The sequence below is a fragment of the Solea solea genome, chromosome 21 (genome assembly GCF_958295425.1).
Source record: "Solea solea chromosome 21, fSolSol10.1, whole genome shotgun sequence".
Lineage (NCBI taxonomy): Eukaryota > Metazoa > Chordata > Actinopteri > Pleuronectiformes > Soleidae > Solea > Solea solea.
In genome coordinates this window covers 11458380-11474257 of record NC_081154.1, presented here as the reverse complement: position 1 = coordinate 11474257, position 15878 = coordinate 11458380, and the positions used below count along the sequence as shown (strand labels likewise).

General features: G+C 41.2%; 2 protein-coding genes across 2 annotated transcripts in view; both read left to right on the top strand.

Moving 5' to 3' along the window:
* The window catches only part of prkcea (protein kinase C, epsilon a), a 37059-nt gene extending 25974 nt beyond the window's left edge, over window positions 1-11085 (top strand). The window contains exons 6-15 of the mRNA XM_058620762.1: window positions 385-514; window positions 1428-1570; window positions 2499-2601; window positions 3181-3380; window positions 4196-4369; window positions 4491-4645; window positions 5214-5352; window positions 6435-6623; window positions 7971-8117; window positions 9140-11085. Coding sequence (XP_058476745.1) covers window positions 385-514; window positions 1428-1570; window positions 2499-2601; window positions 3181-3380; window positions 4196-4369; window positions 4491-4645; window positions 5214-5352; window positions 6435-6623; window positions 7971-8117; window positions 9140-9289 — 1530 coding nt within the window. The 3' untranslated portion in view covers window positions 9290-11085. The remainder of the gene's footprint in view (window positions 1-384; window positions 515-1427; window positions 1571-2498; window positions 2602-3180; window positions 3381-4195; window positions 4370-4490; window positions 4646-5213; window positions 5353-6434; window positions 6624-7970; window positions 8118-9139) is intronic.
* Window positions 11086-11161: 76 nt separating this feature from the next.
* Window positions 11162-15564, top strand: epas1a (endothelial PAS domain protein 1a). Its single transcript, XM_058620763.1, has 9 exons — window positions 11162-11623; window positions 12256-12422; window positions 12715-12941; window positions 13550-13634; window positions 13742-13842; window positions 13942-14105; window positions 14787-14893; window positions 15004-15172; window positions 15314-15564. The coding sequence occupies exons 1-9, from the start codon at window positions 11598-11600 to the stop codon at window positions 15366-15368; spliced, it is 1101 nt and encodes a 366-aa protein (XP_058476746.1). The 5' UTR covers window positions 11162-11597; the 3' UTR covers window positions 15369-15564.
* Window positions 15565-15878: the final 314 nt, after the last annotated feature.

Below are 15878 nucleotides of genomic sequence, written 5' to 3'. Positions count from 1 at the left end.
TCATGGATGGGAGTAAGACAAGCAAGATAAATGGGAAACCACCTAATACTACAAGCTGAAAGAGGGGGCGGATTGCCGCCTAGCCTAGCAGAGGCGGACACACTTCAGTCTATAAATTGATTCCCTACTCGTGCTCATGGACAAGGAGAACAGTTCAAGTAAATGGCGTGTTCGTCGACCATAGTTCAACTTAACTGAGCATGAAAACGTACTGACTTAACTATGTACTCGCGGACAAAAACCCCCATTCAGGCCTTTTGTTCATAATCCGGGTTACTTTGGTAACGTGTACACTGCACGCACTTGAGAAACATGTTTTATTCCTGCCATAATTTATTACCAACACCTTTGTATGTATGTGTGTGTGTGTGTGTCTCTCTGTAGGTGGGTTCACAGCGGTTCAGTGTTAACATACCCCATAAGTTCAGTATCCACAACTACAAGGTCCCCACCTTCTGTGACCACTGTGGTTCTCTGCTGTGGGGCCTCATGAGGCAGGGCCTGCAGTGCAAAGGTGAGTGATAATAAAACGAATATGTCCATGATAGTCCAGATGAACCTTAATTGATTTTAATTTTCATTTGATTTTGTTAAAACTAGTTGTTTATTAAGAAATGTCAACACACAATTTGAGAAATCTCATTTTGTTTTTTTATGAACTGTATAAATAGTGTCTATAGGGAGTGCAAGCTCCTACAGCTTTACAAATAGGTCTAATTGATGTATTAGTCAATAATCAATCGCTTGTTTCTGAGTCTGTTGAGACGAAAGGTAAACACAGAGTGTAGCTGCCTGGTGCTGATCTATAAGGATGTATATACATCCAGGGCATGACCTCATCCTCCTACATATTCATATACACACCTGCAGTTCTACTGTCTTCGGAGGAAACTGTTCAAGCTGAATATGACAGCAGATATTCTGCTGTGGACTGTTTTTGAGGAAGAATCATTTCACTGTGGTGATTTGAGCCAGAAGCAAAATCTAACAGACTGACCGACAGCTGGTTTGTCCTGAAGGACGACTGTTTCACTCATAAGTTGCAATTGAAGATGAAAACAACAATAAAAAAATAACAATAATAAAGCATATATAGCCAGTCTAGCCAATCCTTGAAAACTGGATGCATGGAGTAAGTTAGGTTAGACTCGGCATGTAAATAAAAGAAATAGAACAAACAATGTTGTGGTTGTAATAAATCCAACAGCAGCATCAATCGTATTCTTCGATAACCTTCAGTGTGTGTGTGAAGGTATTTTAATAATACATCACCTGTACAAAGTAAAAAAACAACAACAATATGAACTTTCATGACCTACAGTGTTTCACTGTCTGATAGATGTAACTGCAAAACAAAGGTGTTTGAGTCAGAATAGCTTCCTTGGCGTCACCTGAACCCACTCAGGAGTTTTTGCTCTTTTCCGCAGTGTGTAAGATGAATGTGCACAGGCGGTGCGAGAAAAATGTAGCTCCTAACTGCGGCGTGGACGCCCGAGGAATTGCTAAGGTGCTGTCTGACCTGGGAGTCACGCCTGACAAGATCTCCAACACGGCACAGCGCAGGAGGAAGGTAACTTGTTTATTCATGAAGATATTTGCATTATTACAGCTTTCAATTTCCAAAAAAACTGAAATATAACTTAAGAAATATACACAATTTTTACTGTGATTATGCAAGGTGCATGTGTTTTACATCAAACTCAAAAGAGTTTTCAGTTTATGTTTTTTGCAAGAGGTTTTTTCAGTTTTCTCAACGGTGTGCACTCTGTGCTCCAGCTGGCTCTTTCAGTTACATGTTATCACCCTGATCAGTGTATCCGTCTGTCAGCTTGTGTTTGTGTGCACATCTATTTTATTTGCCTGTTTTGATCGTCGTGTTGTGCAAATCACATTAATTATCTTATAGGGAAGTTTTTATCTTTTATTAATTATCTTACAGGGAAGTTTTATTAACGTCACTACAAGAAACGGCAAAGGAAAATGCGTGTATGAGACATAAGGGAGGATAACTTTCCCCTCAAATCGAACGTTTAGTTTTATATCGTAATGCATCGCTATATTGATTGTCTTGCAATATATGGATTATCACAGAATCCTTGTATCGCGATATTATTGGTATCGTGGACCACGTATCGTATCGTGAGGCACCCTGTGATTCCCAAACAATTTGATGTGAAGGTATCACATTCATCGTAGCCTGTAGTAACTCTCTTTACCAAGCTTTTACCTGGATATGACCTGAGAAATAACATGGTATTGTTGTTGTTATTACCGCACCAGTATTATCATTTCCAAGCTGGAAATAGCACTGAAAATAAGATGGTAGCTACCATAATTACCAAATGCTATCACACTCATACAGCGGAGAGCCTCTGATTAGCTAAGATAACCATATTAGGTGACGCAAGGGTTGAAGAAGAGAACGTGAGATTAATGTCGCAGTGACTCCCGATGCTCGAAGGAACGGTCATGTTGTCTCTCTCTCTCTCTCTCTGCAGTTGACTCCAGGGCAGGACCCTCCTCAGTCTCCTCCTGAGCTCACTCAGACTGAGGAGAACAGCTTCAGCCAGCCAGCTGTCCCCACCTCCCCCTCACAGCAGGGTAACACTGAACACCACACACACACACAGCATCACACCACACAGATCTGACACAAACACAGAGACATTTCAAAGCCCTCTGAGATGTTTTTACCAGCATGCAGTTTTACTGTGTTAATGTTATCAGCAAGACACGGTCATTTGATTTCAGTAATAATATTATTTCTCCTTTTTTAAATAAAGGTACTAACATTGTCCTTTTAGATGAGACTATAAGCATGATTTACCTAGAGTAGGACTTATCCCCCGCCACCCACCACCATTTGTTACTTAGTCATCGTGCTCTGATATGAAAGTTAACTTTTTCTGTGGTGGAAGGATTCCCATTTCTTTTTTTTTTTACTGAGCCAAGCTATGATGAACACACTGCCGGTTACAGCTGCTGTGTAATCCCTCTGCTCAGAGACACTCTCGCTGAGTCTTCTCAGGTTATAACAGAGGAGGGGAAACAAATTTGAAAGGTTATCGGAGAGAAATTGTTGACAAACTGCGAATTATTCTGAACCAAACAGTGACAGGAAAAAGTGCAGTCAGGCTGTTTTCACTGATGTCTGATCTGCTCTTCCGCTGACGCCCACAGACTTGGCAGAGTTGGAGCGCCTGCAGGACTCGCTTTCGCTCGACCAGCAGGGACCCCAACACTCCACCTCCTCTTCCTCCTCCACCACCTCCTCTTCCTCCACGTCCTCGTCGGCAGGCAGGGAGAACGGACAGAGTCAGAGAAGGACCCTGAAGGACTTCAACTTCATCAAGGTTCTCGGCAAAGGCAGCTTCGGCAAGGTGCGGCGGCAAAGGCGTCGGTGTTTACTCATCGGCTGCTGGTGAACTTTTTATTGTAGAGACTGTTTTGCTGCTGCTGCTGCTGTTGTTCTTTTAACACCCTGTTCAGTGTTAGTCATAGTCGTTGGATTAGCTGAAAATGTCACAAGAATAGACACTCGTACAATGACAGAAGTTGTTTCTGAAGTGTTACTTCAGCAAACACAAACCGCTCACTACTCGCGCAAATGCACAACGTACACACAACGGTGACAATATTATTAATGTAAATTCATACATCTGCATGGAGTTTGCATGTTCTGTGTGTGCGTGGGCTTTCTCCAAGTTTCCTCCCACAGTCCACAAACATGCAGATTTTAGGCAAATTGGACACATTAAATTGATCATAGGTGTGCTGGTGTGATGGACTGGCGAGCACAGCACTTCCCGTGACCCTCAAGTGGAGGATAAAGCGGTAAAAAATGGATGGATGAATACATTCATACGTTAAGGAATTGACCTACTATTTATAATGAATTGACTTTGTTAAAACTGTAGTGTGTTAAATACAAACAAACGTCTCTCACAGTCAAATGAGTTCACACAATGACTGTATTTCTTAGTCCTGCTATGTTTAAAACTCGTGTCGCACGGAAAACGGGAAGTGATGAGTTTTACGATAAAGACGCAGCATACAAATTGGTTCATGAAGACCAAACAGAGGCAGATGACAAACAAAAATCACCAAAAAACACCAAAAAACACATGACGAGTATAGTGACTTCGTAAGAACAGCACCTTCTTCATCATCCTCCTCCTCATCTTCTCCCTCTCAGGTGATGCTGGCAGAGCTGAAGGGGACAGAGGAGGTTTATGCTGTCAAAGTTTTGAAGAAGGACGTGATCCTGCAGGACGATGACGTAGACTGCACCATGACCGAGAAGCGGATCCTGGCCCTCGCCCGCCGACACCCCTACCTCACTCAGCTCTACTGCTGCTTCCAGACACGGGTAGAGAGAGAGAGAGAGAGAGAGAGAGAGAGAGAGAGCCAGACAGCACACAAACACCCTGACTTGATAGTTAATCTCTGTTTTCTCAGTCTCATACCTGTTTGTCTTTCCCTGACTGCAGGACCGTTTGTTCTTTGTAATGGAATATGTGAACGGTGGAGACCTAATGTTCCAGATTCAGCGATCCAGGAAGTTTGATGAGCCTCGCTCTCGGTTCTACGCTGCCGAAGTCACCTCAGCCCTCATGTTCCTGCACCGTAATGGGGTCATCTACAGGTACACACCTGCAGCAGCTCTTTTATGGCCACATTTTTTTTTTCATCTCTTAAAAAGAAAACAATGCATAAAATTGTCCCCATATCCTGGTAAGATGGCAGCACAGCCCCTGTTTAGTGCTTATGACCTCACAGATCATGGCTCTGTGTGTTAGGATGCATTTTAGAATATGTAGAGCACTGTAATAGGTCTATTTGTGAAATGAATGGTTGATGTTTGGCAGTATTATTGTCGTTTGTAATAGGTGTTGCTGATGTGTGGGATAGATGTTAAGTGTTGTGGTGCTATATTAACAAAGGGACTAATAAGTCTGTCTATCTACAAATATAAAGACACTCTACAGCTAGAAATAGGTTTGATTAGGTTGAATGGATAACTTAGTTGAAAGTTCATTAGTTGGACACAGCACACCAGAAGGTGTATGACACCGCTTTAATTGCATAACGCGATGATTCTCGTGGGTTTTTCTCACGTCGCATGCTCACTTTTCTCGCAGTGAGCACGACTGCTGTGGAAACCAGATGGTGCTCATTGTCTCCGTCTCACCCTCTCTCTCGCTCGCTCGCAGGGATCTGAAGCTCGATAACATTTTGTTGGACGCCGAGGGACACTGTAAGCTGGCAGACTTTGGCATGTGCAAGGAGGGCATCATGAACGGAGTGACCACCACCACCTTCTGTGGCACACCCGACTACATCGCTCCGGAGGTGAGCTGAACTGTGTGTTGGCGAGAGTCCGGTGACGCGATACACGTCCTGATACAGGAGCGACGATTTATTGCGATTTATTTTCCTCCACAAAATTGTCTATTTTAAAGGAAAAGTGTAATAATAAAAATAGCTATGTTAAATGCATAAACAACAAAAAAACAAGTATTTCCGGTACATTGATACAGCGCTTCAAAGAATCCAAGCAGTATGACACATTGAAATATTAGGATATTTTAGTGTATCTAACTGTGTTGGAAACTACATATATGTAGCCTCTAGTCTGAGAAAACCCAAACAACATGCTCCTGAAATACTGTACATCCAGATTACGTTTATCTGAGTGTGGAAGTTCGTAGTTAGTTTGCAGATTTTCCATTTAAAGGGTAACGCCTCTTCTGAAGCTAACTCGCAGCTGTCTAAAAAAGGTGCTTCAGGAGACGAGCCTCTCTAACTCTTACAGCAGTGGAGAGAGAAAGGTGATAAAGCGAGAGCTCCAGTGCTAATAAAAGGAGGGGGGGAGGAGTCTAGGACAACAAGCCTCGTGCTGATTAGACAACAAGGTGACAAAAGCTTGGACTAAGAAAGCCAGTTACATAGGTGAAACATTACTAGATACCCATACAAACCGGTTTTCACCTGGCTAAAAGGGACTTAAGGGTTTGGTTACATTGCAATGTGGATAAATATAAATATTTTATAAAGGGATGGTTGGAAAAATCACATAGAAAAAGAGTATCTTGAGGGAATTTTTTAAGTGAAGTATTGTTTTGTTAAAACCACCACATCATCTAAAAGTTTCATCCTGTTAAAATGTAATTTCCTGAGTGGCACATGTTCAAGCTCTGGAACTTTGTTTCAATAGAACTTTAGATTAATGGAAACATTCTTAAACAGAGTGTAAGTTATGACCTTTTGTTAAAGGTATGTGTCCTAATCTTCCCAGAGAGCATCGCCTTTATCTTCTGTAATCTTCGAGTAGAGGTCATATGTCCCATGTTGTGTTGTTATCTAAAATTGTGGACCACATCATTTTTCCAAGAAAATGGCTCCATATAACCGAGCCCCTCTCTTAAATCCAGATCCTGCAGGAGCTGGAGTACGGAGCGTCGGTGGACTGGTGGGCCCTGGGCGTGCTGATGTATGAAATGATGGCCGGACAGCCTCCGTTTGAAGCTGATAATGAAGACGACTTGTTCGAGTCAATTCTCCATGACGACGTCCTGTATCCTGTGTGGCTCAGCAAAGAGGCTGTTTCTATCCTGCGAGCGGTACGTGTCGTCCCCACATAGAGACGCATAGAGATATTCTCATCCTCTTCATCACCGAGTCTTGCTGGTGCTTAAGGACATTATGGTAAAATAGTTACATTAGTGTATAATTGAATTCAGTCGATCAGACCATGTATTTATCTTTTATCTTACGATTTATGTGGTCATTTATTATTTATATTTAGTTGTTTGTGGTTTTCTTATTTTTGTGTTTGCAAAAAAGGGGAAATGGGGCAATATCTTTCGTGTTCTGCAGAGGACAGAACAGGTTACACTCAGATTTTTGGGGGTGTCTGTGACGACTGTGGCTCGACAGATGACGGTCACAGTGGAGTGGGAGGGGCTCGCTCGCTGCCCTGTCAGAGAGTCTGAGCAGGATGATAGGAGACACTTCATTTCAGTGATCCTGCATTATGGCCAACTAAAATGTCCGACTCTCGTACGTGTCATGGCAAAACGAACGCCTTTTGTCAGAGAGGGCAAAGGAATTGCCAGCAGATCCAGAAGGCAGGGAATTCCCAAAGTATTCCACATCCCAAAATGAATGGGAAAAATGGATAATATAGAACCTCAAAAAAGGCCTTATTTTGCCCACCATGATTTTCTCCTATGAAGTAAGGAAAAAGTCAACTTGTGCACTTAGTTCCACAGATGGAATAGGATGAAAATACCCTATATTAAAACCAAAATTTACGAGTCTCAGTCTAAGATTATCTTGATATAAGCCCGGCTGTATGCTTTGTTTAATGCACATTTTAAAGCGTCTTTGTGAGGAGATACCATGTCACGCAGAATGGTTTCACTCATTATTTTAAGGTGTTTATCACTCTCCTGTGATCTTCATATCACACCGTCATTTCTTTTTCTCTTCAGAGCGAATCACACTCATTTCAAGTGCAATTAACACGTGCTTCTCGGATGCAGAGAAGAACAAAAAAAGTCAGTCAAAAAAGGATAAAGTATTAACAGTGGCATCATGAAACCACAGTAAATGACAAAGTGCTCCAACTGCAGTGATGTGACGGTGGAACAAATGTGGCGCAGCTTTCAGTCACAAAAAAATAACACCAGCCCTTTTGCTGACCTGTTTCATCTCTCTGCCATTACACCACTTTGTTTGTATCGTTCACAGAGCCATTAATGCCTCAGCTCTATTATTAGCGCTGAAATGCTTTTTTGCTCATCCCTTCATCCGGTTTTTGTCCTCATTATTTTATGCATGAAACCTCGACTGGAAGCCTCTTTTTAAAAAGGGTTTGTTTTTGTCAGACAGGTTAATCTCAAAGTGTGTAATGCTTTTTTTGTGTGTCTCTGTGTGTGTGTGTGTGTGTGTGTGTGTGTGTGTAGTTCATGACCAAGAACCCGGCCAAGCGTCTGGGCTGCGTTGTGAGCCAAGGTTGTGAGGAGGCCATCAAGACTCATCCCTTCTTCAGAGAGATTGACTGGGTCCTGCTGGAGCAGAGAAAAGTCAAACCACCCTTTAAACCCCGAATTGTAAGGAACACACACACACACATATATATACTGACGTATTAACTCCCTACAAAACTGTAAATCTGAAGAAAATATTAAAACCTTCAGCCTGCTTTACATAATTCCTGCATTTGTTTCAGGATCTGTTACCCTATGGTTTACAGCTTTTAAAACACTGTTGTGGAATCTATAGAAATAAAAATACAACAAGTCAAACTAAACTTAATCATAAGACCACTATTGCACCATGGGAAGAAACTTAGGTTTTACAGTATTTCGTAGTTTTGTGTGTTTGTATTACCTAAAAAAAGGTCTAGTCATCCTACATATGTAACATTAGCTATGTTTTGTTTAATTTAACATGATTTTTTGTTATTTTGTATTAGGGCTGAACAATTTATCGAGATTTTATCAAAATCGCAATATAGTCTACTGCAATTTTCAAATCGGTTCAAGCCTAAATGTGTGTCAAAATATCATTTTAGATTAATTATTGTCTTGATCTATAAACATCTTATTCTGCAGTCTGAAGGGAACATCTTTGTTTTTCCACAGATTTACAGAATTATTTTAATTGTTTTATTGTTTTTTGAATGAAAATGATTCCCTCTGATCATTGATCAGTGATCATTCCCTCTGATATCGCAAATCATATCGCAATCACTCCATATCGCAATCAAAAACTCCTGTTAAAATAATTGCAGTTAGATATTTATTCAAAGTCATTTAGCCTTATTTTGTATGCTTTGGAATGACATCACATCAGTAATAAATAAGAAAAATGTGTAATTAATGATAAACCAGCAGCTAAATACTAAAAGCTCCAACACGTACAGTAAAATCAGTGTTATAACTCGTGTGATAGTGTGTTTTGTTTGTTTATCATAATGTGCAAACAGTGCAGTACCTCTTAATAATCAGGAGGTGTCGCTCTAACATCACTTTCATGATACTAGAATGTGGCAAACTTTCTTTTCTTAGACATCCACTCCCCCTCACTCTCTCTGCTTTTCTGTGTGTGTGTGTGTGTGTGTCCAATGTAGAAGACAAAGCGAGATGTGAATAACTTTGACCAGGACTTCACTAAGGAAGACCCCGTGCTGACGCCGACAGACGAGGCCATCATCCGACAGATTAACCAAGAGGAGTTCAAGGACTTCTCCTACTGCGCCCCTGAGGAAACACAGACCTAACACACACATACACACACACACAGAAACACACAAAAACACAGACACATGCATGCACACACACACAGCACACAACATTAAAACCTGGCAAACACGAGTACACACATACTGACACTAGAACCATAAATCCCTTTAGACAACATACACACATGAACACACACACGCACACACACGCACACACACACAATCCTTTACTTTGAAGCTATTGGTTGTTGTTGTTTTTGGAATATTCTTTACTTGCATTGTGTTGTTCTTGTTGCCTGGGTTTATTATGAATATGAATTATGATGTATATGTATATGAATATGAACATGAATTCAATCACCTGCACATGCAATCGCACACATTCCCATGTGCACAAATATAGCACAGGATCTCACACAGACACACACACACAGACACAGACACACACTCAACAATCTCAAGTTTTCACACGCTTTCACATACCTACAAGCTACTGCATATGCACGCACACAAACACTACACGAACACACACACACACACACTCTGCTTCTCTCCCCAGCACCTGTATACATGTGGACTGTCGGTGCTGGGTGCAGAGCTCTGTATATAGCCTGTGTTGAGTGGCTGTATTGTGTTGGTATTGTCTGCTAGTAAAGGAGAATCGTGGCGCATGGACAAGCACCCACCTGTGTTATTACTGTCCTTAATGTGGACCAGCTAGGGCCAAATACCCTTTGTGCAATACCCTGACTATCTATATATTTTATTTTTTTCACGTGTTATTTTTGTTTTTTTTTCTTCCCTCAAAATGTTTTTATTTGTGTTGGGTTGTGGTCTGATCGTTGTATGACTGTAATCTTGCTTTCATCTTGTCCTCCTTTTCCTCTGTGTACAAAGTGAATGTCGAGCATACAAGATACAGGCTATTGAACTAATTATGTGGAGCAGAGTGTTACGGGTGGCCCGTGTAGCAGTGAAAAGCACGTTTTTTTCCAGCTATCGCATCCATCTGCTAGTTTCAGAGTCCGTGTCGCTCCCGCCGGCGAGAATGTGCTGGCCTGTGGGCGGTTTTTTTTCTCTTCTGTGAATGTACATTTTTTGTGTGTGAATGCATCTTTATTTCTGTCAAGTGTGTGAATTTTTGTCCTCGGCATTTCTGTAGTTACCGTCAGTGTTTTCAGAACCCCTTTCCTCCCTCTCCCCCTCAAAAGCACCAATTCCCCTTTTCCCCTTTACCTCTATCAGCTGTCTCGCTCAGCCAAAAAACCACTTGCTTTTCTGACTTTTGCTTTTTTTCAAGAATGGCTTTCTTATTGCTCTCTCTCTCTTTTTTATCGTTATTGTTATTATTATTATTGTTATTATTATTATTATTATTATTATTATTGTAAAGTGTATCTGGAGGAAACCTTTGTGTATCATACTATATACTATTATAGGTCTGTTACAGTTGGGTAAAATGAAATTTGGAGAACCAGCAGCTGAATTACCTCGCATTTCAAACACACTCACACAAAACACCACATACAGACTCTCTCTCTCTCTCTCTCTCTCTCTCTCGTACCTCTGCCTCCTCTTCTCACTGTTTTTCTTACACACACACACACACACACACACACATACAGAAGGACTGTTGCGCGTACTGTAGAGTGATCTGAAGGTGAGCTGGTTGCTCTGTGTGCAGTAGAGTCAGAGTGTAGTGAAGCTTCATGCACCCAGATGTAAGGCTGTTCCTGGTCACACTTCTTTAATTTACTCTGTGCCAAAATGTAGTGCAACAGCCAGGCTAGTCCTGTCTGGTCTGATTCCAATAAAACACTGAGCTGTCGACGTTACTCCCCAACTCCTCTGTGTCTTCTTCCCCACCTCCTTCTCTGTTCATTTGATCTATTTTTTTTTTTTCAGTTACAGTATATTATTATTATTATTATTATTTTTCCTTTGCGTTAATCCTCATGTGCCGCTGCTGCTCAGAGGCAGGTCTTAAAGGATGCTTGAACCTCTGTGAAAGAGAGGGAGAAGCAGAGAGGAGAGGGTGGAGGAGGGGGTAGGTCAGGTGACCTGTCAGTGCTCTCCATATTGGGTGCCTCTACTGTATATGATGCACATTGACAGAGGAGAGGAGATGATTGCTGGGGAGTGTGATGAAGTCATCTGTGCTGTAGGGGACCACTTGCCTTGTGACATTTGGCGCCACTAATTGCCTCTGATTAATTACGCTGCCTGTGATGGTGCAAAGTGTAGTGGGGAGATCTCCTGCTGTGCTGTGAACTCCTGCTGCCGCCTTCTTTTCTTTTTCTGAGCCAACGATCACCATGACAGTGGAGAGAGTTGCCTGTTGGACACGATGACAGCCGACAAGGAGAGGAGAAGGTACAGCTGCACGTGGCTTTTTGACAGTGTGTCTCTCTTTTGAATATAGATTTATTTACATGTTGGGTTGACTTTTTGACTCAAACGTTGACCCCGATGCTCAAATCTACATGAGGATATTCAGTAAGATACATAAAAGTTTCATCTATAAAATGTGGTCTATTGGAAACACACAGACAAAAAACTAAAAGTGGAGATTTTCTAACTTAAAGGCTTTCTTTTTCCGCAAATCTAGAAACTAAGTTTCTTTCAAAGTTAAGGTTTTGGAAGATATTCCTTTTTTTAATCTGCAGCATTGATAAGAGAGAATAAAATATAAAAAATACAATGTTGACAATTGTAAATAATGCATTTTTGAATTAATATTATTTAATTTCATCACTGACACACAATTGTCTCAAAACTACTGTAAGTATTGTATTTTAAACTGTTAAGTTATAATTTGAACTGGTATCATATTTCCCTAATAAACAAATACAGAATTACAGTGATATTATATTCAGATGGTGGCGTATAGCATGTTTGTGACAAAGCATTTGCATTACATGGTGTCTTTATTTTACATAAAGTAATTTTACTGTATAATATCTACATAAATGTCTCTAAGATTTGATTCTTGTGGACCTCTGCAGGGCCATTAGTCGCGAGGCGGCCAAAAAGAGACGGCAAGTGGAGTCTGATGTGTTTGGAGATCTGTCTCGCCTGCTGCCCGTCCAACCGTCTGTCCAAGCAAACCTGGACAAGCCGTCCATCATTCGTCTCACCATCAGCTACATACGCATGCACACGCTGTTCAAAGGTAACTGAAGTCAATATACACACATCTGTGTTGTGGTCACGATTGAGTGATTCCATAAATGCATTATTTTAAAAGAAAATGAACCATTCAATTAATTGGACACATTTCATCCATTCATTCTATATACACAGTATATAATAGATTCCACATGTTATTTAAGTTCATTTTAGTGTATATTTTGCCTCTGATAAAAAAGAAAAGTAATTATAGAGCAGAAAAAATAAATCTTTCCCATGCAGTGAACAACTTCTGTTGCATTTTCGCATTCATTTCGTTTCTTTTGCTGTTCCAGTGAACACTGGGACTAACGCCGAGACCAGTCACGGGGCCTCAAAATACGGACGGCCCCTGGGCAAAGGAGAGGAACCACAAGTGTGTGACGGAGGATGGGGCCATGCGGAGAAAGAGGAGACAAATATGTATCTGAGCATCCTGGATGGGTTTCTGATGGTCCTGTCCACTGGGGGGGACGTCATCTACCTGTCTGACAACGTCAACAAATACATGGGCTTGACACAGGTTTATACACACATGCACACACACACACATGTTTGCACAGCATTCAAAGTGAGGAACATCATAGACGTAATGCATCCCCTAGCCTGGGGGTCTGCAACCTGAGGCTCTGGAGCCACATGTGGCTCTTCAGCCCCTCTGCGGTGGCTCCCTGTAGCTTCGAAAGACAGCTTTCAAAGTCCCAAACACCTCTTATTTAGAGATCAAGATGAAGAATGAAAGTGTTTTAATATTTGGGCAACTAAAAATACACGCCACGTCCTATGTTTGGAGATATTTCCAACACTGAAATGAAGTCATGTGTGAACTACATAAAATCCAAACATTGTTTTATTTATTTCAAAAAGGGCTCATATAGCTCTCTTACCCTAACCTGGACCATCACACTTAGATGCCTAATCCTAACCTAAAACAATTCTAACCCTAAAACCAGGTCTGAACCCTGAAAAAGCCCTTTAAAGATATGAAAACCAGACTAAATGTCCTTACACTGTATGGTTTATACGTTTTTTGGTCCTCACAAAGCAACAAATACAAGAATACACACATTCATTTAGTAAATAATATTTAGTTATGATTTAAAGACGTATGTATCATTTGTTTTCTGACAGACTGAGTTGATGGGACACAATATCTTTGACTTCGCTCATCCCTGTGACCTGGAAGAAATCAGAAACAATCTGCGTCTAATGGCAGGTGTGTCTCTGTGTGTGTGGACATTTTGTCAGATGTTCGATATATTTTTGAGTAATTTACTGATTTAAACATCTTTTATTGTAATGTTTTATGCTTGTTTTTGTTAGAGGACGTCTGGAGCGATGCAAAGAGGGACTTTGTCATGAGGATTAAAAGCGGCCTGACAAACAGAGGAAGAAGTAGCCACCTTAAAACAGCCACGTGGAAGGTTGGTGAGAATCAGTAATGCTGGCGAACATAATGGAGCATCGAGAGTTCTCTGATGGAATGTCTTTGCTGAGTTTGTAATGAAACTGCGTGGTTTTAGGTTCTGCACTGTCGGGGCCGGCTGAATGTCTGTGCCTCTCCCTCCTCGGCCTCCTGTCTGCTGCTGACCTGCCGACCTCTGCCCCTCTCACACACACTCCTCAGCACACACACCTTCACCAGCCAGCACAGCATGGACATGCGGTTCACATACTGTGACCAGAGGTGATTTACACATATCCTCACATTAGCTTTTTGTGAATCAGCTCAGATCTGTACATTTTTAATAACTTGTAGCTAGTTTAGTAGGAATGAGCGGTTAGGACACAGTCACAGTGAAAGTTGTTGAGTTGAAACATCCGCTGCTTAACACCGGGTGAATGGTTTTGTATGTCATGGAACAAGGAGGAGTTGTAATTTCGTTTTGCAGTTTTGCATATCCTGACATTACTCAGAACAAACTGAAGGGAAATCATTCAACTCAACAACAACGACTTTTTTTTGGTTACAAACAAAACACAGACAACACGGCACTGCACTCATATGACGGACGCAGTTTCACCTGCACCCACTGGATTAACACAGCTTCAGTTCAGATGTTTTTTATGATTCAATCATTTATTATCTTAAACTCTAAAGAAGTTTAGACAGACGCCAAATATGTCAAGCTGAATTTTGAGAACAATGATAATTAGGTTTGTATTTGTACGTGTGGAATATTGAGATGTCTACAGTGTTCGGAAGAATTAAAACCAAGTGACTTTTCAATGTAACACTATTCTCATTAGGTCTGTGCACGGATTTTACACCTCTAACAGCACATTTGAATCATTAACACGTTCTTGAAGACTATGTTAGAGTGAACAGTAAAAATAAATCCACATCGCTGCATTGTGTTTGTTGTAGAGTGACTTTGCTGTTAGGCTACAGTCCTGAGGAGCTGCTGGGCCGTTCCATCTACGACCTCTGTCACATGCTGGACACAAACTGTCTGACACAGAATCATCTGAACTGTGAGCGGTGACACAAACACACACACACACACACACACACACACTCTCTCTCTCTCTACACACACCTGTATATACATGATTTCCCTCCCTGTGTGTGTCTCTCTCTGCAGTGTGTTGGAAGAGTCAGTCAGTCAGCAGTCAGTACAGGATGCTGGTGAGAGGTGGAGGTTATGTTTGGGTGGAGAGTCACAGCGCCGTCATCCCCTCGGTGCGACCCTCCAAGTCTAGACGCAGCTCCCACCAGCCACTGAGCATCCTCTGTGTTACCTACGTCCTCAGGTGTGTGCACATGCACAGTTACAGTACAGTGTTTTGTGAAGCTACCTTCATACAATCTAATCCACTGCATAAAACAAACATTTTTCAGGTATTTATAGTGAAATATACTGTAGTTCAGTGCAGTGTTACTGTGTCTTACAGTGGAGTGGAGGAGCCGTCCCTGCAGCTGTCTGTGGACCAGACTGTCAACAGATAGCTGACACTGGAGTAACAGAAATAGTTTGATTACCTTTCATCCGGTAACCTCTTCTACCTTCTTCTGTGAATACCTGCCAGTGGTTTTTGATCAAACTAAATTTTATTACAATTAAAACTTTCTACTTCACAATGACTCATTGTTTTCTCCAATATTGCTAAGAATAGTTTTTGATGTGTAATATTTGGATATAGCTGGAGGTATTAGAGCTATATGTGAGATGTTGATTATCACTGAAAGCAAAGTTTGGTGAAAAAGTGCTTTCTTTTCAAGCTATTAAAGAAGTTTCTTTTCTTTTTGCAGTTTTGTCAGACTGTGAGAAGGTTCCCTGCTACCTTTTCACCTACCCATACTCCCTAGGGTCACGGTACTCAAACTGTAGTATGTGTACCACCAGTTGTACACAAGCTTCGCTCTTGTGGTACTTGGAGAAATACTGCTCTAATGTGTGTAGAAAATGAAACAAATAACAACATAATGAACATAATAAATTAAATAATAATAATTAGA

Excerpts from the sequence above, each read along its gene's own strand:
- epas1a (XM_058620763.1), top strand. The coding sequence starts at position 11,598 with ATGACAGCCGACAAGGAGAGGAGAAG. Across the intron at positions 11,624-12,255 it reads GCCGACAAGGAGAGGAGAAG|GGCCATTAGTCGCGAGGCGG; the intron begins GTACAGCTGCAC and ends GGACCTCTGCAG. Across the intron at positions 14,106-14,786 it reads TTCACATACTGTGACCAGAG|AGTGACTTTGCTGTTAGGCT; the intron begins GTGATTTACACA and ends TGTTTGTTGTAG.